Source organism: Oculina patagonica, chromosome 2 (genome assembly GCF_052425735.1).
Source record: "Oculina patagonica isolate OP01 chromosome 2, crgOcupat, whole genome shotgun sequence".
Classification (NCBI taxonomy): domain Eukaryota; kingdom Metazoa; phylum Cnidaria; class Anthozoa; order Scleractinia; family Oculinidae; genus Oculina; species Oculina patagonica.
In genome coordinates, this window is record NC_135759.1 from 41,762,105 (window position 1) to 41,789,236 (window position 27,132).

The 27,132-nt window shown below is 40.5% G+C and overlaps 1 protein-coding gene and 1 long non-coding RNA gene across 2 annotated transcripts; one reads left to right on the forward strand and one right to left on the reverse strand.

Annotated features, from left to right (window-relative positions):
- Positions 1 to 2,600: 2,600 nt before the first annotated feature.
- On the forward strand, positions 2,601 to 25,957 carry LOC144641584 (ryncolin-1-like). Its single transcript, XM_078500623.1, has 5 exons — positions 2,601 to 4,071; positions 7,419 to 7,563; positions 24,670 to 24,724; positions 24,917 to 25,291; positions 25,649 to 25,957. The coding sequence occupies exons 2-5, from the start codon at positions 7,549 to 7,551 to the stop codon at positions 25,912 to 25,914; spliced, it is 711 nt and encodes a 236-aa protein (XP_078356749.1). The 5' UTR covers positions 2,601 to 4,071; positions 7,419 to 7,548; the 3' UTR covers positions 25,915 to 25,957.
- On the reverse strand, positions 22,740 to 24,250 carry LOC144641653 (uncharacterized). The gene is made up of 2 exons (XR_013568589.1): positions 23,251 to 24,250; positions 22,740 to 23,155 (listed from the first exon to the last, which is right to left on the reverse strand). It is a non-coding gene; the product is annotated as an uncharacterized LOC144641653 (long non-coding RNA).
- Positions 25,958 to 27,132: the final 1,175 nt, after the last annotated feature.

Below are 27,132 nucleotides of genomic sequence, written 5' to 3' on the forward strand. Positions count from 1 at the left end.
TTTCGCCATGTTTCTAGGTCTGATTTCGATTACTATGACGTAGTCTGGGCAGGTCTAAACAAGAGTCTTTCAGACAGAAACGATAAACTCTACAATCGGGCAGCTCAAATTATCACTCAAAGTGACTGGGAAACAAGATCCGTTGATATTTTAAAAATGCTTCAATGAGACCCTCTTGGAGTTCGGCGTCACCAACACAGTGTAATCGTATTGACCGTATTGCATAAATTTATGCATAACAGTGCTCCAGAGTACCTAACTGTGGTATTTAACCTGATTCGTGACAGTACTGTTTACAATCTCAGAGACTCGAACTAAAGTTAAGCGCTTCAGAAACCAAAAACAGAAAGTTTAAAGAAGAGTTTTTCTGTCTCTGGGGCTCAGTCTCTCTTTTTCTCTGGGTTTTAATCCCTCCATGTCTCTGGGTCTTAATCTCTCTATGTCTTTGGGTCTTAATCCCTCTATGTCTTTGGGTCTTAATCTCTCTGTGTCTTTGGGTCTTAATCTCTCTATGTCTTTGGGTCTTAATCTCTCTATGTCTTTGGGTCTCAATCGCTCTATGTCTTTGGGTCTTAATCGCTCTATGTCTCTGGGTCTTAATCTCTCTATGTCTTTGGGTGGTATGTTCTCTGCATCTTGGTCTCTAAGTTCCTTTTGCCTAATAGTGTCTCTGCTTTTGCATGGTTTTCTAGATCTCTGAGTGTCTGGTTTTCGAGGATTTTCAGCTTCTAGGTCTCAAATCGAGTTTAAATGCCTGGCTTTCTGGGGCTCTGGGTATGTGTTTCTTTAAGTCTTAAGGTCCTTAGTTTTCCAACTCTCTAGATAATCCTATGCAGGTCAGTGGTTCTCTAGATCTTTAGAACTACAGGTCTCTTGGGTCTTTGTTTTTTTTTCAGTCTCTGAGTCCGTGGATCTCTTGGTCTATGGTTCTCAGTTATTGGTCGACTCTTGGTCTCTCGGTCTCTTGGTATCTAGGGTTCTAACACTGAAAGTCTCTCACTGATGTTATGTTGTTAACTCACGGGGACATAATGACGAGGGATTTTGGTCAAGTTCGTGTTTCATGTCTATAAGACTATTTTTGACCAGTAAATGAGTCATTGTTTGAAAACAAATAGTTATTATATATGCACATACCAAGGAGAATATTAAAGTTAGAAAAATATCAATTCGCTCTGTTTGGTGAACGTGATAACTGTGAAAGTGCACTTTCAAATTATGATAGCAATTGCCCTCCTCGAACGTTGCCGTGTGAAGAATATCAAGCCGAATCCAAAGAAGTTGCAGTTAAGAAAGTAAAAAGTATCGTGTATTGATTATTTGCTAACCCCAGATGGTTGAAGACCTGAGCCAAACGGAAGGCCAAGGTAATTTCGGGGATGCCTATCCCTGTTGATTGTCACTGAGCCTTGAAAGTACTACTTGGAATGATCACGTATCTTGGAAAATTCCTATCAAACCTGTCTGATGTGACAGAGCTATTAACATGCCGTCTTGATAGTAGAGATGTGGAATGGCATTGGGATGATATACACGAAAATGCAGTAAAGCAAGTAAAGAAGGTGATCACAAGATAACCCGTCCTTAGGTATTTTGGCAACACCAGCGAAGTAACTTTGTTGTGTGATATTTCTTACTTTGTCCTCGGTGAGTTAAATCAGGTACCTGCAAGCACTATTATCAAGTACCTCAAATGCCAGTTTCCACAACATTGCATATCAGACACGATTTATAGCGACAAAGGGCCACACAGTTTGTGCAAAGAAAGTTTTAAACTCTAGCTTTAAAAAGCTAGAGTTTCCATCAGATTGGCAGTTTGATATTCAAACGTAATCAACCCGTTATCCCCAGTCAAATGGGAATATTGAGAATGCTGTCATGTCAGCCAAGACATTAGTAACCAAGGCGATGACCCATTCTTGATTGGCGTAAAGCACCACCAGCCAGCATTGGAACTTCGCCAGTTGATAGGTTGTTTGAAAGACGCACGAAGACACTCCTGCTAACAGCTGGAACACTGCTGCAACCCAAGATTGTGGAAGGTACGAAGGACAAGGTGAGAGAAAAAAGCGACATCAAAAACGCCATCACAACAGAGGGACCAGAGCGGTAGTTGACTTGCAATGTGGTGACCATAATGGTGCCGTTACCGACCGTCAAGGAGAAGTTATGGAAGAAAGCCACAGTAATCAAACAAGTTGCACCAAGATCATATGAAGTTGTCCTGCAAGGAAGAGTGTACAGGGGAAACAGGAGGGACCTGGTGAAGACTGCAGAATGAACCACAGAGAGCCTCTCTGAAAGTATGAACCAAACTTATATCTCCATCAGCTGAAGAAATGCAGTCACCCACCACAGAGAAAGCTCGTATTAGTTCACAACCTGTTAAAGTAGCTCAAGCAGTTTTTATCAGTTTACTGAGAGATACCGTTTTGCCGTTTATTTTGAAGAGAGAGAAGATAACAATAATGACAATACGTATGAAGTCTTTACTTATAGTTGTTGTACTGCTGATTTGTTAGAGCGCGGGCTTACGTGACGTAGTACTTGGTATTCCTAGATCCTGGTTGCATCGCTGCATACTAAGTTTATTATACCGCTGTCTGTGGCCCCTTGAAGTCTTAAGGATCAACACACAAATAATAAGATAATGATAACTAACGAGTTAATGCCCCCACAGGATATTCACGAAGGGAACTCTAACAGAAGACATCGTTTACCTCGAACTAAGCAGATAAGTACTAACTACTGGCGCTCATCTTCGCACTTCTGTATTTTTATATGAACCCAGCCTTCTTCGCACTTTTGTATTTTGATATGAAACCAGCTTTCTTTGCAGAGAGTCCGGCCAGTTATATGGATGATAGTAATCACTAATTTTTTCTATATATTACGCTGGTGACTCCTTCAATATCTCGGTAAGAAAAAGAAACAGGAAATTGTGTCCTTCAAGAACAAAAGGAAAAAGGCAATTGAGTGAGATTCTACAGAGAGGCTCCTGACTCACCGAAGAATCTAGATTTTTGGTCATCTTCGAATACGAAGGACGAACAACAATACAACAACACAGAGAGGCAAGTGGTTTCCAGGAACATTTGTTTTAACTCGACACGTGACAATCAGAAGGAAAGGAGAAAAAATCCAATACGTTTCAAGGTTGAAGTTGTGCCAAAATAAACCTTAGAACATGTTCTTAGTTAGTCGACAGCAGTCTGCTATGCAAATCTCGACACATCAAATCATTAATGACTATTGCATAATTTAGCATCAGTTTAAGACCACGAAATAAGACAGCAAGGAAATATGACATATTAATCAGTTTTGCTTTCAACTGGTTTCACCCTTTAGTTGTGCGGCACAAACCCGGTCTGGTGTTGTGGAATAGTAACAGACATAACCATGTAGTCACTTCACAGCTGACTTGTTTCAAAACAGCTCATGGTTGACGTGCCGATTAAATATGAAGTTTCTGTTTTGCATCCGGAGTTAAAAATGAGCGTAAAAAGTGAAATCGCCGTTTAAAAGAAAAGACATTTTAAAAGTCCTTCACTTTTAAAGAATTACTTGAATTACATAACTATTCCTCTTCACGCCTCTGTAAATTTAATTCAGTCATCAGTTGGTACGTATTTTTAAATAAAAAAAGAAACGGAACGAATGTGTATATTTAGTGACGTGATGACAAATGTTAAAAAATAATATTCAAAGAGATGTCAGTTCTTTATATCTCTTACCAAATGCAGTGAAAATAATATTAAAGACCGCCATCACAGCTCCAAACTAATAAAAACACTTTTTGTGGCCTTTTGTTTGTGCTCAGAATAAGACAGGAAGTTGAATGATAATGTGACACATCTGTGGCTACCTTTCCCTTATTCTTGGTAGCTTCTTATGAGAGACTTTAACGGAGGAATACCAATCACATGGCACTGCTGCTTCAAGGGACCTCTTCTCAATATGATTGCATATTCATTGTTTTTCAGGGTTTGTGACTCTCTAAACTTAGACAAGGTGTTTTAAACCGCTTTTGGCAAGTGTTTTGTAACACGGACCTGTAGGCTCGTGCGAAAGGTAAGTCCAGTTTCACTGATTTCCAAAATGTTCACTGCGCGAGATAAAATTGAGTATTCAATGTAGGACGAATTCATTGCTGTGTTAACTATGTGAACTTCATTGAGGTAAATTGTTTCGATCTTCAAACTAAATCCACTCAGTTTAGCCACTTATATTTTATTTCAATAATTGTCAGCTACATGTTTGTATCTCGAGTTACTCTTCTTTTTTTTTCTTCAAATATTGAAATAGCCTGCTTGATCGACAAGCTAGGGTTTCTTAAATCCACATGAATGCTGTCGATTCATTAAGTTTGGAAAAAGCCGATATGTTGAATGATAGGTGATTGAGTCTTATTAAGTCACCGTCTTTGAGATATGTTTCCAAACGTTGTCGAAATTATTTTTTCTTGGCCAGTTTGGTCATCAGCTTCAATCAAAAGATAAACAAATTAAACGGTTCTATTGTTTAAAAGCCGTGATTTAATACTCCAAACACGAAAAGGCGACGAGTTGTGCTCAGTAGTCATGTCCACGTTTAAGTTTTTTTCGCTAGCTTGGTATCGCTTTCGCAAAATAAACTTTACTACACTGTAAACTAAAACTATACTTTTGAAAATGTCAGCAACGGGAGCAAGTCGCGTAGGAATAATACCATTTTTTTGGTTTTAGTGCAGAAATATTTTCAATTTTGCCTGGGGCATTTCTCAGATTATTAAAACTGTGTCAGTTATTTTGAGTCTTATGGAAATTTTGCGATTTCTAGCAACAATCATGCCTAACTACCTTTTTGAAGGCTTTTTCTATTTAAATGATCTTTTAAAGAAGCGTGAACGCTCCTTTTGCTCAGTTTCAATTGTTTCTCAAATATTTTGTTTTCTGTCAGGGCGACAAGCGTTAAACAGTAAACGAACTTGTTTATTTTTATTATTATTATTATTATTATTATTATTATTATTATTATTATTATTATTATTATTATTATGTTTAAAGATTTTGACAAAATCACTTTTTAAGCTGTAAGGAATAACGTTCTTTTGGACCCCAGAAAAAAGGACTTCTTAAGCTATGGTCTCGGTGTTGTTAACAATAGCAGTCATTCCAAAGATTACGTCGACATTACGAACTGGTCCACTAATCAGGCAAGGTTTTCAGACTTTATTTTTTCAACCTCTTTTGTCTTCCTCAAATCAAACTGCAGAGAATCCACATTAATCAACGTATTGCTTGTTAGTGAAAAACTGTCTTTCGTTCGAAAATTGCCGTGTATTTGATATTTTATTAGTTAGTTTGATTTTTTTTCTCAGCCAAAAAATGTCGCGCATACTATTCTACTATTCTATTCTCGCGTGCATTCAAAGATCGACTAAACGCGGTCGTTCATTAAATAAAGCAATTGATACTCAAGGTGCGCTTAAAAGCAAAACTTAAATCCAAAAACAGTTGACGAAACTTTCTGCCAAGTAAAAGTATAGGTAAAAAGTTACAAGTAAAAATAAAGTCGAAATATTAATATTTTAGTTTACAATTTACAAATCAAATCAGCAAAAGGCCGCGTTAAATATGGTCAATATGGCAACAAGAAAAATGAGGAAACGGCAATATTTTAAAACTCTCGGGTAGTACATGCCATAGGCACTTGTTTACAGGGTTTTTGACCTTAACAGTGGCAGACCGGAATTGAGAATTTACAGTAGAATGTCAAAAACAGTGTTTTAACGATATTCAAATTATCCTAACTCGCTTGAAAGTCGATATTAAATTATGTTTGGACTATTTTCCGATGAATTTCCATTTAGAGAACTCGATGAAATGGTTTTTTGTTCTAAACAATAAAGCAGTCGTCGTTGAAATGTTTTTCTAGTTCTAAAACGTCATCCCGAAGACTGGTTGTTTAAGGTTTTCAAACAATTTCAAAAGCGCTCAAGTTGAACAAAAGGCTTTTTACGAGAAGTTAACTCGAAGCTATGAATCGCTGGATTTTTTTGTCAAAAAGTTGAGACGATCGTTATGCACTCTTGATGAAATGGAAAGCTCCCGAACGCATCTTGCTTCAAAGTGAATCAAAACGATTCAGAAATAACTGATATATCAGCATGCAGGCTAACACACACTCGGTATTCAAAATATTTTTTGAACCAAATTTATTACAGTCAACTCTCACTATAACGGCCACCTTCGGGACCACAACTCTGTGCCCGTTACAGAGAAAGCCCGTAATAGAGGGAGTTATTTTCAGCGGTTATTCTTACTCGTCGGGACTTCAACTCCTGTCCGTAATAACGGGGTTTCCGCAAGGCGGGATCCGGAGTTGACTGTACTGTCAGAAACTGCCTGTTTCACGTATTACATGTAATATTTTCGGCTCAATAAACTGATAAGCAAGCAAGCAAATTCAAAATACATTTATTAGTTGGACATTTAAAGCATTAAACTAACCTAAACTCTGTTTCTCTTAGTAATTCTCGTTCAAAAGTCATAAACGCGATCTGTAATCATCCTTTTGACTGAGCATTTTGCGCGTTTTGTTTTGAGCATTTTGAAAAGGGAACGTGCGGTAGTCACATCAGATGATACTTTTAGTTAATATACCAAGGCCAAAATATGACGTGTTTGAAATTATTTACATGTAGACCAGTTTAGAATGAAAATAAAGATTTCAAAGCATATTTGAAAATGCTGAAAATGGATGAGGTGAAAGGCTAACTTTTATATCGCTGCGATGACTACGGTGGACAGAGGATGTTTGAGCCTACCAGTCAAAAGCAGTCAGTCCCAAGATTGGCTAAGGACATGGCCTACTATTCAAAGTTTCTAAGGTCCTCTTAACAAAGAGACAGGGTAACGCTACTGACCGGAACAAAAATACTAGTATATCAGTTCATGTTTAATCAAATCGCTACTGAAAATCGGAGACACTATTTTTGTTACGTTTTCTACCGCTTTTTGAAAAAAGACTGCGGGCAAATTTATAACAATTTTATTAACTGTAGTAACACATTTTCGAAGGAAAAGTAAAACATTCTCGATCGAATTTTAGATCGATACTGAATTGTTTGTTACATGAAGGCAAATTAGCAATAGGGTTTTTACATAAAGAGAAGTCGGAATGTTTTTTCTTGTTGGTAGCATTGTTCTTTACAAAGTTGCCATCATTTTTGAAGCTGTCAAAAGATCGTTCAATAAAAGATGCATCCGAAAACATGAAAATTGTCTTGGAACGAACTCAGTGACGCAGACACCTTGTTGTACTAAAGATGAGTCACATCCGCTTTTTCACCAGTCCGTGACACAGTTAACTACGGTTAAGTTGGACTTTGATCAAATTCGTACAATGACTTGTGTTTCCTCTGGTTTTCGTTGCAGGTTGTTGTTCTTGGCGTTGTTTGTGATGAGTTAAACTTCAGCTAAGCCAGGAAATAGCGCTAATGGCACCCCATGTAATTCTGAAGCCACAAAGCATTGTAGCAAGAAGCTTGAAACTTTCGTTCAAGAAATGAAGAAACAACTTTAGGGCCTGTTTACATGATTCCGGAATGACTTTCATTCCGGAACGAGTTCATTCCATCCCCATACATTTCTCTGTATCTGTTTACATGATACCAAGACGAAAGTCAAGTCATTCCGGAATGAGTTCATTCCGGTTTTCATTCCGGAATGAAAGTTTCGTTCTGGAATGACATTTCATTCTGGTATCATGTAAACACAGAACGAAATTCGTTCCGAGATGAAATCGCAACTCATGAAACCGCATACGGACTCCACAGTTTAAAATCAGAGCGAAAAAACGTACACACTTGCAATATGAGGGTTTTGGCGCAAATCCAAAAAAATGCGTTCGGGGCTTCGCCTGGCTCGCCTGCCGGCTTCGCCATTCTCGCCCCTCACTGTTTTTTTGGATTTGCGTCCAAAACCCTCATATTGCAAGTGTGTCGGGGTTAGATGACAGCCTTTCAACCCATGCACATGTATCTAGGCAAAGGCACCCTTTTAACACTTGTTGAGGACTGTCCTAAAACAAGTGGCCCCCGCCAAGCCCCAAAGAACAGGCGCGCCAGAATTATTTTTCAATTGAACAAATATTTTTTACTTTGTATATGCACCAAATGGCTGCTGCAAGATATTCGTCAGAAGTTTTGCAAGCTATGATGGAGGAAAACCTCCGTGAATTTCAAAGAAACCCGCAAAGAAATTTGTCTTTTTTACTGGCCAACACCGATTTTAACGATTGGCTCCGAGTATGGAAAATGGACATACCCGAAACCGAAAAAAACAACAAAGATCTTTTAATTTTTGCAAAAAAACACAAAAAAAAGTTTTATGATCTTTTGGAAAGTGAAATTGAAGAATTGAATGACATAAAAGCAAGCTTCGGGCTTAAAGTAAAATTTTCGATGAAAAGAAACGGAGTTACGCAACACATGGAGCACTATTTCAGAGAAAGAGAACCGCGTCTTTTTACAAAAAACACCAAAGACCGAATAAAAAAAGAGTTTGACGAATTTATTGACAAAGCAAAGGGAGAAATCGAGGCTTGGTCGGAGAGGGGCTCGGGGTGGGTTGTTGAAAGAATAACAAGGGCGTACACCTATGTTGCGCGTTATCGGCCATTGCGCGGAGGAACTTACTTGCCTTTGCCTCCCAAACTGGCAAACAAAAAAGCAATTATTAACGTGCAAAACAGTGACAACCAGTGTTTAAAATGGGCTTTGAGAGCTGCTTTATTCCCGCCTGCGAACGGAAAAGATCCTCAAAGAACAAGTAAATATCCCGTTGATGACGGCATAAACTACAACGGAATCGATTTTCCGACACCCCTAAAGCAGATTGACAGGCTTGAGGCGCAAAACAGAAACCTTGCAATAAATGTTTTTGGGTGGCACTTGAAAGACGGGTGTGTGATACCTCTCAGACAAAGCGAAAAAGAAAACAAAATACCCCGTATAAACCTTATGTTGATTGAGTCAGGATTGAAACAGCACTACTGTTTTATAAAAAGAATTAGCGCTTTGTTACACGACCAAACCAAACACAGTAACAAAAAACACTTTTGCATGATGTGTTTGACAAATTTTACAAGAGAAGACTTGCTTGAAAAGCACAAAAAGTATTGCAATGGGGTCAAAGGCAAGCCAACAAGAATCGAAATGCCAGATGAGGAGAAAAACACCCTTTCTTTTAAAAACTACCAAAAACAAATGAAAGCGCCTTATACGATTTACGCCGACGGCGAGGCATTGTTAAAAAAAGAGCGCCGAGAAACGCCCGAGAACCGCCAGAAAAGTTACACGTACAAAACAGAAAAGCACGAGGCATGCGGATTCGCTTACACGCGTGTAAGAAGTGATGGTGAACACGAAAAACCATTCGTTTACAGAGGAGAAAACGCCGTTGAAGTATTTTTGAACTGTCTTTTAATTGAAGAAAAGAAAATAAGATATGAATTGTCAAAGCCAAAACCTCTCCTTATGACGCAAAAAGACTGGGCAAACTTTAAAAAAGCCGAAAACTGCCACATCTGCGAAAAATCGTTGGTGAAACAAAACTTTTTAGACTCTTTGCCGGTTTGGCTTAAATCTAATAAAAAGGAGTTTGGTTACTTAGGACAGTTACACAAAAAATGCTATTACGAAAGAATAGAATTGGCGAATACTCTTAATAGCGGGAACCATTATAAGCTAAAAAAGCTTGAAAAAAAATCACACAAATTAGCCGCTGAAAACCAAAAAAACTGCCTAGCGTGCAAAGAGCCGCTTATCCAGCCGAACTACAAGGATGCGGTGAGGGATCATTGTCACATAACAGGCAATTTTCGAGGAGCCGCGCACAACGTGTGTAACTTAATGATGAAAATAAATCCAAAAAATATTCAAATACCAGTTGCATTTCATAACCTGAGTGGCTACGATGCTCACCATTTGATGCAGTCAATTTCGAAGATTTCAAAAGAGGCACAGAAAGAGGTAAAGTGTGTTGCAAACAACATGGAAAAATACATTACATTTTCACTGGGGGGTTTAAGGTTTATTGACACTTTGAACTTTTTACTTGGAAAGCTTGAAAAACTTGTAGAAGATACGCCGAAGGATGCATTAAATATGACGAAAAAGGTTTTCTTTGAAAAAAGTGAACTGTTGTTAGACAACGGAAAATATCCAAGCGAATACGTTGAAGTGTGGGAGGAATTTAATTATAACAACTTGAGTGAAAGTTTTTTTAAAGGTGGGGACGAAACTAAAGAAAAATGGCAAATTGTCAATAACATCCACATAACAGATGAAGGATACAAAGAAGCAAAAACCATTTTTATAGAAAAATTTGGCTTGTTAACACAAAAGGGGATTTATCCCTATGAATACATGGACTCATGGGAAAGATTTAAAGAAACAACTTTGCCGAAAAAAGAAAAGTTCTACAGTAAACTTACAGGCGAGCACATAACAGACAAAGAGTATGCACACGCGCAAAAAGTGTGGGAAACCTTTGGCTGCCAAAATCTTGGAGACTACCACGATTTGTATATCAAAACGGACGTTACCCTGTTAGCGGACGTTTTTGAAAACTTTCGAAAATTATGCCTTGAGAAGTACAATCTGGATCCCGCAAATTATTACACGTCGCCAGGTCTTTCTTGGGATGCGCTTTTGAAAAAGACAGGTGTGGAGCTTGAGTTACTCACAGACTACGAAATGCACCTCTTCGTCGAAAGGGGAATAAGAGGCGGGATTTCGTCGGTAAGCAAGAGATATGCAAAGGCGAACAACCCATATGTTAAGGGATTTGATCCGAGTCAACCAAAAAAATACATAATGTATCTCGATGCGAATAACCTTTACGGGTGGGCAATGAGCAAGCCGCTTCCGAAAAGTGGTTTTAGATGGAAAAAGGTTATGCCAACAGAAAAAGAAATAATGACAAAAAAAGAGCATGCAAAAACTGGATGGATTATGGAGGTGGAGTTAGAATATCCGAAAGAGCTGCATGACGCTCACGACAGTTACCCATTAGCGCCAGAGAAAAAGAAAATAGACAAAGAAATGTATTCGCCTTACCAAAAGAAATTAATGAATGATCTTGAATTAAACCCCCCAAACACTGAAAAGCTTGTTTTAACGCTTGAAGACAAAACCAATTACGTCGTGCATTACCGAAACTTGCAGTTTTATTTAAAACAGGGAATGAAACTCAAAAAAGTGCACAGGGTTTTAGAGTTTGAACAGGAATGCTGGATGGAGCCCTACATCCGGATGAACACAGAATTCCGAAAAAAAGCAAAAAACAACTTTGAAAAGACCTTTTACAAGCTAATGAACAACTCGGTTTTTGGAAAAACAATGGAAAACCTGAGAAACCGTGTAGACATAAGAATAGTAAGAAGCGACGAGACAAATAAAATAAGAAAATTGGTCGCAAGTCCATTGTATTCAAGGCACGTGATGTTTTCAAACGATCTTGTCGGAATAGACATGCGAAAAAGTAAGCTGTTTCTCAATAAACCGGTCTACACAGGCATGACTATCCTTGACGTAAGCAAGCTATGCATGTATGACTTCTTTTACAACCATCTGAAAAAGGAGTACGGGGAGCGTTGCGAGCTTTTGTATACAGACACAGACAGCCTTTTGCTTGTGATAGAAACAGAAGACGTTTACGCGGACATGGCAAAAAACATCGGCGAGTACGACACAAGCGACTACCCCGAAGAGCATTCACTTTATTCGAAAGAAAACAAAAAGGTGTTGGGGAAAATGAAAGACGAATGCGCAGGAAAACTGATTTCAGAGTGTGTTTGTTTGAGGCCGAAAATGTATTCAATAATGACAGAAGGTGAAAGCGAAAATGAAATCGAAAAAATAAAGAAAAACTTTCCTGAGGCAAAAATAAAAGAGTGCACTTGCGAAGGGGAAAAAATGCAGGTAATAATGGCAAACGACGAAGAATTGGTCAAAAAAATAAAAGAGAAACATCCGAAAGCAAGTGAGTCAAAATGTTGTAACACGCTGAAAGTGGACGAAAAAAATATAAAAAAGGCAAAGGGGGTGAAAGAGTGCGTGACGAAAAATGAGATAAATCATAAAGACTTCAAAGATGCACTTTTTCAAAACAAGGAAAGCTTTCACGAAATGCACATGCTAAGAAGCTATGCCCACGAGATGCATTCAATAGTGGTAAACAAAAAATCGCTGTCGCCATTTGACACAAAGAGATGGATAAATGAAGATGGGATAAACACTTTGGCATATGGGCACTATCGGATGGGTGCGGAGCACGAGAGCGAAGCTCTTGCAGAGAAGGGGCAAAAAAAAGAGCCCACCGCCCCATAAAAGGGAGTGAAAAAACTAACTAGCCGCCAAGCAAAGGTCTCTCTAGAGTGCTTTAATAAATAAAAAGCCACTCAGGAGTGCCCAAGGGGCTCAAGCACTAAGGGCTTGGTGGTAACTGTGTATTTGGAGGAATAACAAGCAATTCTTCACGCACGAAGCCGCGCTTTGGACCATCGTGCAAGTAATAAAGAACTGGCTGATTAGGTTTAGTAACAGACCTTTCAATGCTGTAGACTTTTAATGACCAAATCGGATCTGTAGCCCTTTTTACGCCGCCTTCCAGCTCGCCAGGTTGGTAGAGATAGCGCACATTAACGAGAGAGGGGAGTTTTTTTTCTTTCTTGCCAACAGGTCTTGTATATTTTGAGGACGGTTTTGACGAAACAGCCTTTTCTTTGATTGCAGCAGCAGGTTTCTTACCAGTAAGACTGGTTACTTCGTTGTTCAGAGCGGCAACAACTTCGGGTAGCCTTTTTACCCACGCTGTCGACCGCTGGCCAGATGGCAGGTTCATCTCGACACCGTACTGATAACCAAACAGGCGCCCTGCCAGTGTTTGATTAAAACGTTCAACAATAGCTTGATCTCTGTGAATGTTAACACGCCCGCGTCTAATATAGGTTTTGTGATTTTCCATTTCTTTGGTAACAGCTCCCATGAATTCGCGACCAGGGTCAACTTGCAGCATCTGTGGCCATTTTAGTGCACTTCGCCTGTAAATTGTCTGAAAACCTTTTGCAACCTCAGTTGAATCTTTGGAGGTCAAAGGCTCGGCCTCTTTGAATCGGCTGGCAACGTCAACAACAGTCAGAGCGTATTTGTAAACTTTTCGCCCTCGCGGCAGTTTGTCGTGTGGCAGAAAAAGAAGGTCCGCCTGGTGGACCGCGTTAGGAGAAGAAACATCGAATTTTGGGCGAGGAACGTATCGTGGTGCCGGAAGGTAGATCTGCCAAAGGGCCTGCTTAACTAGCCACTTTTTTGCGGCATCTTCGGAAACCTTGGCAGCCTCGGCTAATTTTTTTATCGCTGCAATTCCCTTCCAGTAGCCCTGGGGGCTATAGTAGACTTTCGAGATTTTCTTCGAAAAGTTTTGCTCCGCAAAGATCTTTGCATCCATGCGTATACAAGAAAAAAAAGAAACGTTTAAAGAAACCGAAAGGCAGCGTACCCAAGAGCAAGAGCGCCTGCGCCAACAAACATCAGTTCACCTTGTTTCTGCTGCTCGCTTGGCTGATAAAAATCAGAGAACTCGGGTTCTTTCGGAGGAATCATTTGTTTGTCAGGATGTGCCTGGTTGTAGAGTTTGAAAGCGTAGTCTGTGTTCGTAAAGTTTTGTTTCGCTTGCTGTTTGATCTCATTGTTGGTTTCGATCCAGTCGAGAAGCTTCGTGCGGTCGCGAGAGTACTTCGCGTAAGCTGCCTGGTAAGCCTCGAGAGCTTTGTCGTGTCTTTCTTTTTCTTTCAAAGCGGCGTCATCTCCGCCACCCAAAGCTCGAGCAAGATAGTTGCCGCCAATGAAAGCAGCAGCGTTCAAGATAGCTCCGCCAGCCATAATCGCGACGCTTGCCATTTTGTTATTATACTATTCTAATTTTTTTTTAATTGGTTGGGAGAATTTTCTGGTCCTCGAGATACTGTTTAAGTGCAACGCTGCCAGCCATGACGGCTGTGAACTTTACATAGTTCATAAAACTGCTGCTTGGGTCGGATGTGAAGTTTTCTTTTACAACTTTTTTGGCAGCCCAGCCGATTCCGGCGGCAAGGCCAGTGAGAGTCGCGGCATCCATGAGTGTTTTTACGAGTTTGTTGTCAGACATGGCGGTTCAGTATAAAATAATAAAAAATATTCAATTGAAAAATTTTTTTGTTTATTCTTCACCGTTTTGCGAAGCAAAGTTTGCAACTTCTTCACCAGATTCAACTTCTTTTGTTTTTTTTATACCTCTTTTAAAAATTGTATCCTCATCCTTTTGCACCCGAATAGCGGTTTTAACGCAAGTTTTGGAAAATTCAAACCAAAGTAATGCAATACCAGCCATAGCTGCACCTTTAACAAGGTTGTCAAGAATAAAACCAAGGGACATTGTCGGTATAATAAATGAAAAAGAAATGTTCAAAAGAAATTTTTTAATCCATCGGACGGATTCCTCTTTGTTTGCGAGGTCTAATGGCATTTTGGATTGTCGAAGGCGTGTCTGAAGAACGCGTTGCAACCCTTCCAATACTTTCTGCTGTAACGCGCAAAGCGCGGGGTTCCTCTGGGACCCCTGGTGTGTCATCAGTTATAAGAGTTGGCGGAGCTTTAAATGTTGGACTTCTTTTTTTGTTTATAAAGGCTTTTATGTCTTCGCGTTTCACATAAGTTGTAACGATTGCAACGCCGATACCAAGCAAAGATATCCATTGATTTGTGGTGAGACCGCTTGATTGCGGCTGAGCCTCGGGCGGAGCTGGTTCCGTTACGGCCGGTGGTGTTACATTTCGGGACCCTTGTGGTCCCCGTCCTCCGGACAGCTTTGCAGCAGCAGATTTCTTTTCCTTTTCTTTTGCAATTATTGCAGCAGCCTCGACAGCAGCTTTTTTCTGTGCTTCACGAGCCTGTTTTGTTTTTTCAGCTGCAAGCTTGCCAGCAGCAACTCGCTTTGGATTTTTGGCAGGCTTTGTTGCTGGAGTTGTTGAAGTAACTTGTTTCTGTTCTTCTTGAGCGATCGGAGTTGGTTCGAGCTCGGCCATTTATAATAAAAAAAAATAATATTTAAATAGAAAATTGCTCAGCAAGATTTTTTGCTAAGCAATTGCTAAGCATTGTTCAGTAATTACTTAGCATTTTCTTAGCATTGCTCAGAAAAATCTTCAGTAGTGTTTGTGTCCGCATCTTTGGAAGCACCTTTGGTTTCGCACAGCGAAGTGTGCGACTTTGTAGCTTCGTTTAAATCAATGTGCTTTGTTGTGATGAGCGCAGCATTTGCAACGGCAAGAAAGCGGCCGCATTTCAAAGCCAGACCGCCTGCCAAAGTGGACAGCTCTTTACTGATAATGTAGTCGTTTTTGAGTTCCTTTTGATAATCATTGACGTCCTTGATATTTACGGCCATACCAACGGCTTTGGTAACAAGAAAAATAAAGCTGTCAATCAAGCTGTCGGTTGTTTTGGATCCAACGTATGCCTCATATCTCTTTAAGTACTTTTCAACTTCTTTATCTGTCAAGCGCTTCACCTGCTCGTGTGTCAGTTGCACACCGATTGCTTCTTTGGCTTTTCCTGTTGAAACAAGGATTGCAAGCTGTTCACGCAAAGCAGGAATGTCAGGGCCTTGAATGAGTGCCATAGCGCTTTCTGTACTTTCTGGTTCAGCTCCTAGCAGTTCCATTACGGAAGCTAATTCTTGTTCACTTGCTGCGCCCTTGACGCTCTCGGGAGGAGAAGTTGCGAACGGGTCAGCCATTTATTACTCTAAAAAATATGTTCAATAAGAAAATTTTGTGCCGTAAGGGTGGCGATGAGAAATGACAAGATGCGAAAACTTATTTTTTTTTAGCTTTAAAATGATTTCTTTGTAATCCTCATTGGCAAGTTCGCCAGCGTAATCCTCAAAGATTGCCTTCGTGGTCTTGGCAGAGGGGGTGTAAAAGAAAACGATTGCCGCAACATTTTCGCGGAATGAGGATGTTATGCTTGTCAATTTTTGAGTTAACACCCATATGCTCAAGCCTGCGTGGCGAGCAGAGAAAGCAAGATTCACCAACTCCCCTGTTCTTCCTTTTACATCTTTCGAAGCAGCACAGTCGTCGAGGATGATAAGCGTGTTCGTACCCTCAAAAAGAAATCTTGAAAGCCTTAACCAAGATTCCACCTCGTGCTGCTCGCAAATGAAAACAAAAAATCGAATATCTTCCTCAGCAAAGCGATAATAAGTCTTGTTGTGCTCGAAAGTCGGGCAGATGAGCACGATGTAGTCAAACTTGCCTCGGAAAGGGCCACAAAGCTGATTGACCACGTATCTTGTTTTTCCTGAGTTCGTTGGTCCCACAATGAGGGCGTTGAAGGGTATATTGGCAGGATCCATCTTCGTTCGTATATGTACCTAAGGTACACTTTTTCAAAGAAAAAATTTCCCCTTGCGGGGAAGTGTGTGCGATTTACGCACACATTATAAAAGCACAGATTCTAACTGCCTGCCAAGTATATTCATTTGGGCGTCGCTGATTACGTAAATGTGGCAGTTCAAATTACCTGAGCCGCTTGCTTTCCTCTCTAGCTCAAGCTGGACACCGTCCTTTGTGTTCACAAGGCGCGTGCCGCTTCCGTGCATCGAGTGGTCAGCCATGGAACGCAGATCAATAAGAAGGCCAAACTTGTCTTCTGTGTAAAACTTTTGCAGAGTCATGTGCTGCGTTTTATTTTTTTCTTTCATGTAGAATCTTTTAACTTCTCCCCAAATGTCCATTCCTTCGATGCCGTTGTTGTACAGCATGTTTGGCGAGCCGTTGACAGTGATGCTTACTTTTGTAAGGTCCGGGTTAATGTACTTTTCCGAGCTCCTTGCACCTTTGTTATATTGCTCAATAAATAGGAGCAAGATACCTTTCATGGACCTCCTCTGCGGGTTGACCCTTAGATTAAGACGTGTGTCGGAGCCTTTTGCAAAAGTCACCACTTTAACACGCTGGATGTGGTCGTAAGCGAACTCTTTGCCGCCCGAATAAGCGCTGAACGCTTCATCTGCAATTTCCTTGCTTCTTATCATCTCGTACTCCAGCTGGATGTTTGTCAACTTGTATTTCAGTTTTGTTGTATCTGAGCCTCTGACCACATGTTCGGCTGCCGCGAGCTTCAGTTCGAACACAAGATCGTTGTATAGTGCCTGAGGATAAAATGCCCCATGGTCAGTTAAAATCTGGTGATCCAGACGGATGCGGTATTTATTACCATATAGCTCATTCAGCTTTTTTTCTGCTTCAACTCCTGAAGTTTTCTTATCGCCAGCATTTGAGCGAATTTTGTTAAGGTCCTCGCTCTGAATGCCCTCTGGCACCCTGTCGTCGCGCTCCTCCTGCGAAAGGAAAAAATCCTCAAATATTTTGTAGATGTCATAGCCAACCGTGTCCTGCACGACGGTGCCTTCGTACTTTACAACAAAATCGTCGACCAGAGCTCGGCTGACGTTGTCAACCAGAAAGTTGTTGGCATGGCCTCCGCTCAAGTCGATGTTGAAGCGCAGCGCCAGCGAGCCAGGCACAATGACCTCGTTTTCGTTCAGCTTGGGCACTGAAACATACAACGTTTCCTCTGGATTGGCTTCTGTGCGGTCAAAAGTGATTCGTTTTACCGCGCGCTCGGCTTTCAGTGCGCCGAGTATTTTCTCTGTGCGTCCCGGTCGAAGGTTTTCTTGAACAGCAGCCATCTCTCGATTGGTTTTATTGTTAAATTGAAAAGTTTAATTTAAAAATATATATATATAAATTAAGCGATGGCAACAGGTGGTGGTGATTTTGGATTCGAGGACCCTGATTTGGACCAAGATCTTGACCACAACAGAGATAACGATGATGAAGAGGAACAAGAGGTCGACACAACCCGACCATTTCAGCCCGGGGAGGCATCCACACCCTACCATGGGGGTGAACAACATGAAATGCAAACGATGCAGCACGAACAGAGCGGGCTGCCAGACACATCCTACGAAGAAACACCTTTTCTTGAAAGAACCCCTTCGATAAGTGATCTTCAAAAAGAAAGTTTTTTGCGGCAAAAACTTAAAAAAGCTGTAGACACGATAAAAGGCAAATTCCCCAAAGCAAATTTTGAAAAAATTAGAATTAGAAGAGGCACTGGGAAAAATGAGGGGAAAATTGTTGCTATAGGAACTAAAAAAGGCGAGTACAAGATTCTAAAAGATAATGAGTCAGGCTTCATGAAAAACTTTTTAGACAGCTTCAAAGATGAACTTGGGCCGTCAGCTGAAGATCTTATTGCTCAAGACAATGAGAGCATAAGAGATGAACGTCAAAGATTAAGAGAAGCTGAAAGTCAAATACAACAGGCAGAAACAATTGACATGCAGAGAGAAAAAGCCACCCAAGAAGTAGAAGATCTCAGAATAGGAATCGAGCGAACAGATGCCAAGATGGATCAACTTGGGTCAAATGTTGAAAATGAATCAGAATTACGCAGACTTAAGCAACTGAAAAAAAATCTTGAAAAGGATTTTGAAAACAAAAAAAAAGAAGTTGCTGCTCTTGAAAAACAAGCTAAGCAGATTGCAAAAGAACAAACACGAGTCGGCCAACTAAGGGCAGGCCTCGCTGACATAGAGAGCAGAAGAAACACTTTGCAAGAAAGGCTCAACGACACAAGAGCGTTGGATGATCTAAAAGAGAAAGAAGCCGAGCTGAAGCAACAAAACGAGGAAGATCAAGCTGTTATAGAGGATGAGAATGCATCCCCCACTGACAAACAAGCTGCGGAAGAAAGAGTTGCAGAAAGAACCGAGGAGCTCGGGCGTTTGCAAACGCAGATTGCAGAAAGAGAAAGGGCGCTTCCACTTCGTGAGAGGATCAAAGAGATCTTCAAAAAATATGGCGTGACAGTAACAGCAATACTTCTTGCTGCTGGTGTCACGATTGGTTCTGTTATTGGAGCCATTACAAACGCGTTGAAGGCAACCGGCAAAGCGTTGGGGAAAGGCCTAAGTGATATTGGCTCAAAGGTAGCATCAGCTCTGCCTGGTCTCATTGGCTCGATTGCGAAATTTCTTTTCAAAACCGCTGGTCAAGTAATTGGATTTCTTGCAGAGCACACCTGGCTGCTTATCCTTGCTGTGGTTGCTTTTCTTGTTGAAAAATACATCAAAAAGAGACGTTAACGCATAAGGGTGTAGAGCAAAGCTGCTGCTCCAACCGCGCCAACAGCGACAGTTGCTTTGTTTATTTCGTGTGAATCATTGGCTACGGCCTTCGTAGGTTTAGCGCTTTGCGCGTTGCCGTCCTTTGGACGGGGACCGTAAAGGTCCCTAGCTTGTGTTTCAGCAGCGCTTGCTGCAGGTGCCTGATTTTTTTTTGCTGTGGCGCTCTTGTGTATAGGATTTGAAGGGTGGCTGTTTGGTGGGTTGATTTTTGATTTTCCTCCCGCCATCAGTTTAAGAGCTGCTTTTTTTGTAGCTTTATTAACCTCATCATTCACTCCTAATTTCATCCCAACAACAGCCTGCTTAAGCTGGTTATTGTAACCAACAACGCTTTCTGTGTTTATCACCATACGAGCGGGCATCAGCCAGGCACCTGGGCAGACTGCAAGGTTAAGCCGAACCTTAGCTTCGTCGATGGCTAGTTGGTATCTTTGGACCGACTTTGCCAGATCAGGTTGCCTTATAGCGTCTTCAACCAACACGAGGAACTCACTTTGCGCTTCCTTTGCACGGCCGCCTGTTCCAAGTATGCTACTTCGAACGTTCACCTGCGAACCGAGAATACAGTAGACAAAAGCCTCTATCGACTGGTTTACTCTCGACAAACCTGCCTGAGTAAGCCCTTCAGTGCCGTTAGGACAAAACCAGTCTGCCTGTGCATATGCAGCGTCGTCTGGCTCGATGTATTGAATCAAGTTACCTTTGCTTGCAGTTCCACCTTCATCCGAAAATTTATCGTAATCGGGGTATTTTGCTTCAGTTTTGTTTGGTCCAATGTTAGTAATCCAGATATAAACGTTACCAAGTCCGTGGTTTGCGCCTGTTGTGAAACGGAAATCGCTTGACGGGTCGACACCGAACTCAGCGCATATTCTTTTGTAAGAAGCCACGTCGTACTTGTTGTCGAACTGGCTAAAAGTGGGGTCGCCTGGCAAGGCGCTTACGCTCTGAATTCCCCCCATCTGAAACAATATTCGCCTTATCGTGAAATAAACGTGAAAAAGATAAAAATTACGCACAATCGGTGGCAAGCTAAGAGCTGAGTGCTCTTCATCGAAAATATCTCGACTTATACCGCAGCCTGTTGTCGCGCACCATACCGCAAAGTTAAGTTGCTGTGGCCAATAGCCCATATTTTGGCTAGCAAGCCACCTTTTTGACTCTTTTCCTGATGTATGCTTCAGTTTTGTTTTTTGAAAAATCTCTCTTAATTTCGTTGTGAAATATTGATCTGGTGTGACGTAGATGTTGATTTGGCTGTTAAATATTTTTTTCAAACTCGGTGCGGCTTCGTGAAATCCAACCGCGGGAATTGGCAAAGATGAGCCTTTTGCGCCGCTTGGTGACAGCTGTTGTGGAAAACCGCCTGAAATTTGATTCACCCCCAGTGCTTTTTTCATCTCTGGGCTCCAATATTTGCTGTCAGAGCCAAAAACATTTATCAAATGGCCTTGCCCTGCCTTGTAATAAATGTCTGCCGTTGCTGTGTGGTTGTACGCGAACTCAACCTGTGCAACAAATTTTGTTCGGTCAGCGTTTGGATATTTTGCAAGAAAAGGTTTCCATGCATTGTCTTTTGCCGCTTTAGAAATTGTAGTTGCTTCTGGGGTTTTCATCCACTTCATAAAACCTCTTGTTTTTGCATCCATGGTCCTCTTTTATATTAAACATTTTTTTTTTTTATTTAATATAAAAATGGTTGTGCTGACTGTCACCACAAAAGAAAATCCGAACACTGTTTATTTTGACCAGCCTATTCCAAAACCAAGCTATATCCGGCTTTTAAGTTGTTCTCTTTACAACAGCTGGAATAGTTTGGAAAAGGATGGAATAGTTTTTTATAAACAAGTGAACAAGGAAGAGAAGGCGCGTTATATACGGCAAGGAAACTTCTCACTCGATGACATTGGGAGTATTTTTGAAAAAGGATTTCCAGAGAAAAACATGTTTTCTGTAACAAAAGGCATTGCAGGCCGTTCATTGATAATAAAAGCAAAAGAGCCCAATTTAAAAACTTTTGGACTGAATGAAAGTCTTATTAAGTTCTTTAATTTGCCTGGGTTTGAGAATTACGCAAGTATTGAAAAGGAATTTTTTGAAACAATTGAGGTAAATAATGTTTCAAATCCTAAAAATTACTTCATCAACTGTGACCTTATCGACAAGCAACAAAGCTTGCTAAATGGTAAGCCATCAAGCCTTTTAGCGTTTTTTGACATACGTGGAAAACCGTATGAAAAAGTTTATTACCAAAATACACATTTTAACGTCTTGCGCGACGTTTCTGCTGAAGAAAATGTATCATCTCTGACTCTTTCGATTAGAGATGAGAATGGAAAGCCATTCGATTTTAACGGCTCAAATCTTACATATGAGTTGGAATTGAATTAAATTAAATACAAAATTAACTTTTATGTATACGAGACCATGTCATCTGCTAATGTTCTCCCGAGTGCCCCTGCTTATGGTGATCGCGAAGAAACACAACTTTATCCAAGCCTCCCAACAAATGCCGAGAATTTTCGGCTGACTGAAATAAGTAAAATTGAAAAAGAAATATCCGCTGAAGCTGAGCATTACAGGCTTGTGTTAAAAAAATATAAAAAAGTCCGGAAAGTTATTCACTATTCCGTGGTCTGTCTTGGCGCCGTGACGGCAGCTCTGTCTTCTGGAGCTGTTGCGACTTCACTTACTGGTGTTGGAATTGTTATCGGCGCGCCTGTTGCAGCAGTAGCAGGTATATCTGGCGCAGCTTCCACTGGCCTGTCAGTTATCAACAAAAAGCTTGAACGTAAAGTTAATAAGCACTCAAGAATCCTCGCTCTGGCTGTTGCAAAACATGACTCGATAAACAGCTCTGTCTCACAAGCTCTGAATGATAATCTTGTTTCTGACAAAGAGTTTCAACTTATCACACGAGAAATGCAAAAATATCGCCAACTTAAAGATACTTTACGCTCAAACTTTGCAAAAAAACAAACAAATTCACTTCAGCCAGACATCGGAAAAATTCGGGAAGAAATCAAGAGAGAAGAACGCAAAAGATTGGAAAAAAAACTTCTCGAAAGTGCCACCGACATTTCGAAATAAAATTTCAGTCCAATAAAACATTTTTTCATTTTATAAAAGAATGATTGTCTGCGCTCATCTTGTCGTTTACTTTGTGATGGAAGCATTGTCGTTCGAGTTGCAAAAAAATGTTCGAGACATCACAAGAGAGGTTGTTGTTTGCCTGAACGAGGCAAAATAAAAGGTTAAAGCGCGCTTAAAGTGACTTTCAGCCGAGTCGAAATCAGAAAAAAAATAAACACTTGATTTAATCCCCACAGTCAAGGGCTTGTCTGAACAATGCATGCAAATTTTTTTTGTGTGTGTGGGTGAATGTCCCACAGCGTCAGACTTATGCAAATCAACAGCTTTTTAATGATATAATAAGCAATCAATAAACATTACAAGTGTGTTAAGTAAAATAATTTTATTCAGTTGCTAAGTTAAATGTTCGTTGACAACGGCGGACATTCATGGCCGCGGTATCCAAGGTAAATTGTTCGTTGACAACGGCGGACATTCATGGCCACGGTATCCAAGGTAAATTGTTCCTTGACAACGGCGGACATTCATGACCACGGTATCCAAGGTAAATTGTTTCTTGACAACGGCGGACATCTATGGCCACGGTATCCAAGGTAAATTGTTTCTTGACAACGGCGGACATCTTATGGCAGCGCGGCGTCTGTCCTTTGATGACTTGACAAGTTTTGGTCAATTCGGGTTACGCGTAACCCATTTGCATTCCAATTAGGCTTGTAACTTGGCCGATTTTTGTCAAGTTTGGCAAAACGCTTTAGTTGTATCAGGCTATCGTTAGACATCTACAAATGAATCATTTCGATAAACTGAGTTAAATCTTCTTAATTTTGATCGAAAAAGGTTTGATAAACGTCTTCAAGCTTCCGATATACTTAACCTTGCAATAAAACTTCACGCGACCAGGCATCTGATTGTTGTCCGTAATTGCTTCGGTTTCGTGAAGCAAAGGTACGAATAGCTGATGTTAAATATTATAATCGGACCCTCGTTTGTCGTTTCCAAATGATTCATGTCCGTAAGCTGTGTCTTTGCTTCTTTTTCAATGAAGGTTTGATAAACGTCTTTATACATCGGCCATACTTGCTTGTGTAATACAAAAAAGCTTATGTGAATAATATAAAGTTATAATTTTAACTGTGATTGGTCACAAAAGACGTCATTACATCGGGAAATAACCTATTAACTAAAAATAGTAATGACGCCTGGTGAATAAAAATACCGTGACCTTATATTGTTCTTTTATGTGCTAGAAAGTTCTTAGCTCAATATTTCACGGTATATTTACATGTTAGTCAAATTAAATATTGTTGTTGAATAAATCATAGCTCTTACAACACACATACAAAGAGTTTGAGTTGTTTTCCGGCTAAAAATATTCAAAATGAAAAAAAAAGAATTAGATTACGTCAAGGGGGTTTCCCACGCAATTGGCACAGGGTAAACAATGACTTCCTGTGTTACTCGATAATTTATGCACTCACCGGAGCGTGCAAGTTTTGTTTAGCTTGTCAAAACGTTTGCGACAACACTGCTGTCTAGTTTTTTTATTTTTTCAATCAGCTCGTCTGTTAAAAAGATTGTTATTTGTTTTTCATTTTCTTTAGTTTTTTTGTAGGTTGTAAACGCTTTTCCACGAGATCTTTTCAAGTTTTTCTTTACACTCAAGTTAATTTCTCCAGTTCTCCCTCTTCCCATCTTCGTTTACTCAATAAGAGCATTTGTTCAATTGAAAAATAATTCTGGCGCGCCTGTTCTTTGGGGCTTGGCGGGGGCCACTTGTTTTAGGACAGTCCTCAACAAGTGTTAAAAGGGTGCCTTTGCCTAGATACATGTGCATGGGTTGAAAGGCTGTCATCTAACCCCGACACACTTGCAATATGAGGGTTTTGGACGCAAATCCAAAAAAACAGTGAGGGGCGAGAATGGCGAAGCCGGCAGGCGAGCCAGGCGAAGCCCCGAACGCATTTTTTTGGATTTGCGCCAAAACCCTCATATTGCAAGTGTGTAACGTAATAGCATTTACTGTTTAGCCCAAAGAAGCAGCTCTATGGTCAAATTACTCAGATACGGCCATTCATGGGCACAAAAACATGTTTGCGCGAAACATGCGCCATCTTGTTTTGATCTCGCGCGAAACATGCGCCACCTTGTTTTGATCTCGCGCGAACACCGCGCACGTGAAAATGCCTTTGGTTGAACCGGTCGACTCTGTCATGTAAATGCAGAACGAACTTCATTCCGGAACGAGTTTCGTTCCAGAATGAAAGTCATTCCGGAATCATGTAAACAGGCCCTAACTCAAGTGGAAGACTGCATCAATATCCTCAAAGGGAACAAGCCGCCTGTGAAACGTAAGTTAAAATCTGTTTCGGTGCCGAGCAGTCTTTTCTATGTATGGCAAAATTTAAGAAATATTAATTGTTGTGTCTACAAAAATTGATCTTTCAGTTTCGATAGCGCACCGGTCAAAATGGAGTAATTAGCTTCGATCTCTAAAGTAGCGATAATAAGGAAACTGGTCAGTTTTTTTCTCTGTTCAACAGCTAAGAACTGTGCTGAGCTGTACAAATCCGGAGAAAAAATCAGCGGTGTTTATACAATCGACCCTGATGGTTCAGGTGCTTTTGATGTGTTCTGTGACCAAACAACAGCCGGTGGGGGGTGGACAGTGTTCCAGAAGAGACTGGATGGCTCCGTTAATTTCTACCGCGGCTGGGCCGACTACAAAAGTGGCTTCGGTAACCTGAATGGCGAGTTTTGGCTGGGTCTGGAAAAGATACACCGCCTGACGAAAACAAAGAACAGGCTTCGAGTTGATCTGGAAGACACTACAGGAAAAACTGCTTACGCCGAGTACGACATGTTTGCATTTACAAGTGAGAGGACTAAGTACCAGCTGAGCCTTGGAACTTACTCAGGTAAATTTTACCAATTTTTAACGTCACTCTTTGTTTGTTAACAGTTTTATTATTAAATTTATTTGTTCATGTAAAGGTGATGACTTGCTTTGCGTAAAAATTTGAATCTGTGTTCAAAACATTATCAAAACTTGAATGAAAAAATCAAAACGAAAAACGCTGGAAATCGAGAAAGAATTTCAACTTGTGTGTTCTTCAGTGTTGTAACTATAAGGAAGTAAAGCTGAATACATGAAAACGATGGAGGGGAGTGAAGTCTTAATAGGGTGTATTTCCAACTGCTTGAAGCCTTCGGAATTGTAGGACTACGACTTCAGTTCTGTATCGTTTAAAATCAGTCTCATTTTCTGTTGTCAGGTACTGCTGGTGATTCTCTTTCTGGGCATCGTGGTTACCCCTTTTCAACCAAAGATCAGGATAATGACAGCGCATCCAGCGCTAACTGTGCTGTTATGCGCAAAGCAGCCTGGTGGTACAAGAGCTGTCATTACTCCAACCTGAACGGACTGTACCATAAGGTAAAACACTCATCTTATGCTGATGGTGTCAACTGGTATCACTGGAAAGGATATCACTACTCCGCCAAGAGAGCTGAGATGAAAATCAGACCAGTGCACTTCTAAGAACTTTCTGTCTTTACTTGTTTGCTGACCAATGCAAAAGTAACTGGATTATTAAAAAATGTTAAAAAAAAGTTTTGTCTTTATTTATTTACTAAATCAAAAATTCTTATACTTAATTTTCCTCTTCTTTCCTTGATCCTTTCTGCCCAGAGGAATAATCTGCATGTGCATTTCGCAACATACATTTAAAATAACTTTAGCTGCTGAACTCTCGGGTACAACATTTATTCCTCGCGAAGCGAGGCCGAAGGCCGAGCGTAGCGGGGTGTATAATTTTGTCCCTCGAAGGGCTCAGGCGGGATGAAATCTCGTGTGGAGTTTACGGTCATATATATATATATATATATATATATATATATATATATATATATATATATATATATATATATCTACCTTGATTTGATAAAAGGTGGCTATCGGGCTGTTAAGGAATGTATGGGGTTTCATTTTTTTTTTTTTTTTTTTTAAGATACGGAGAATTGTTCGGCTTTCTTTCAATGAAATGTCGCCCTGTCTAATGTAGTGACTTCAATCTTACTTTTTTTTTCTCCCTCCCTGTCTCCCCCCCCCCCCCCCCGTCTCCCTACCCCTAGATTTACTTGTGGTTAGTCTAGCCCAGTCTCTAACTCCAACCCCTCTCTTTCATTTGAATTCTAGTTGCGCGCGCTAACTAGTAGAACAGTTGTGATCTATAGCTTTCCATTCTGCTGTCTAAAGGAAGTTTGCCGGAGGACATCATTAAGTCCTATGAAGGTGGAAGTCTAACGATTTGCAAGTTTTGCGTCGGCTGTTATTGTACCTTAGAACAAAGCTTTAACGGGTTGAACTCTTGACTCGGTATGTTTTGCTTGGTACAAATAACGTTGTGCTTCCTTTAGACAGCAAAGGTCTTCAGCCACATCAACTAGGACTCGGAACTAGACTTTAGGGCTGATTTGAAGGCGGTCATGGCGATATTGGGCTTGAACTCTTCCTTGGCTGGAGACTTAGAAAAATTCTGTTGTAATGTCCGAGGGTATTGGTTCGCTTTTTAACGATTCTTCACATCCGGGGTATTACATTGTGAATAAGATGGAAAGGTTGCAAAGAGCGCAGCTGATGGTCGAAAGGGAATTTCTTGAAACCCTTATGTGAGTAGAATTCTCTTCATTTGATGATTATTTTGCCGTTTTGGCTCATTTGGCGATCAGCGCGTTTTGTGATTTGTCAGCGAGAAGC

Bases quoted from the DNA above. Each gene is read 5' to 3' on its own strand.
- LOC144641584 (XM_078500623.1), top strand. The intron at 24,725-24,916 runs GTAAGTTAAAAT...TCTGTTCAACAG, and splicing joins GAACAAGCCGCCTGTGAAAC to CTAAGAACTGTGCTGAGCTG. The intron at 25,292-25,648 runs GTAAATTTTACC...TTCTGTTGTCAG, and splicing joins GAGCCTTGGAACTTACTCAG to GTACTGCTGGTGATTCTCTT.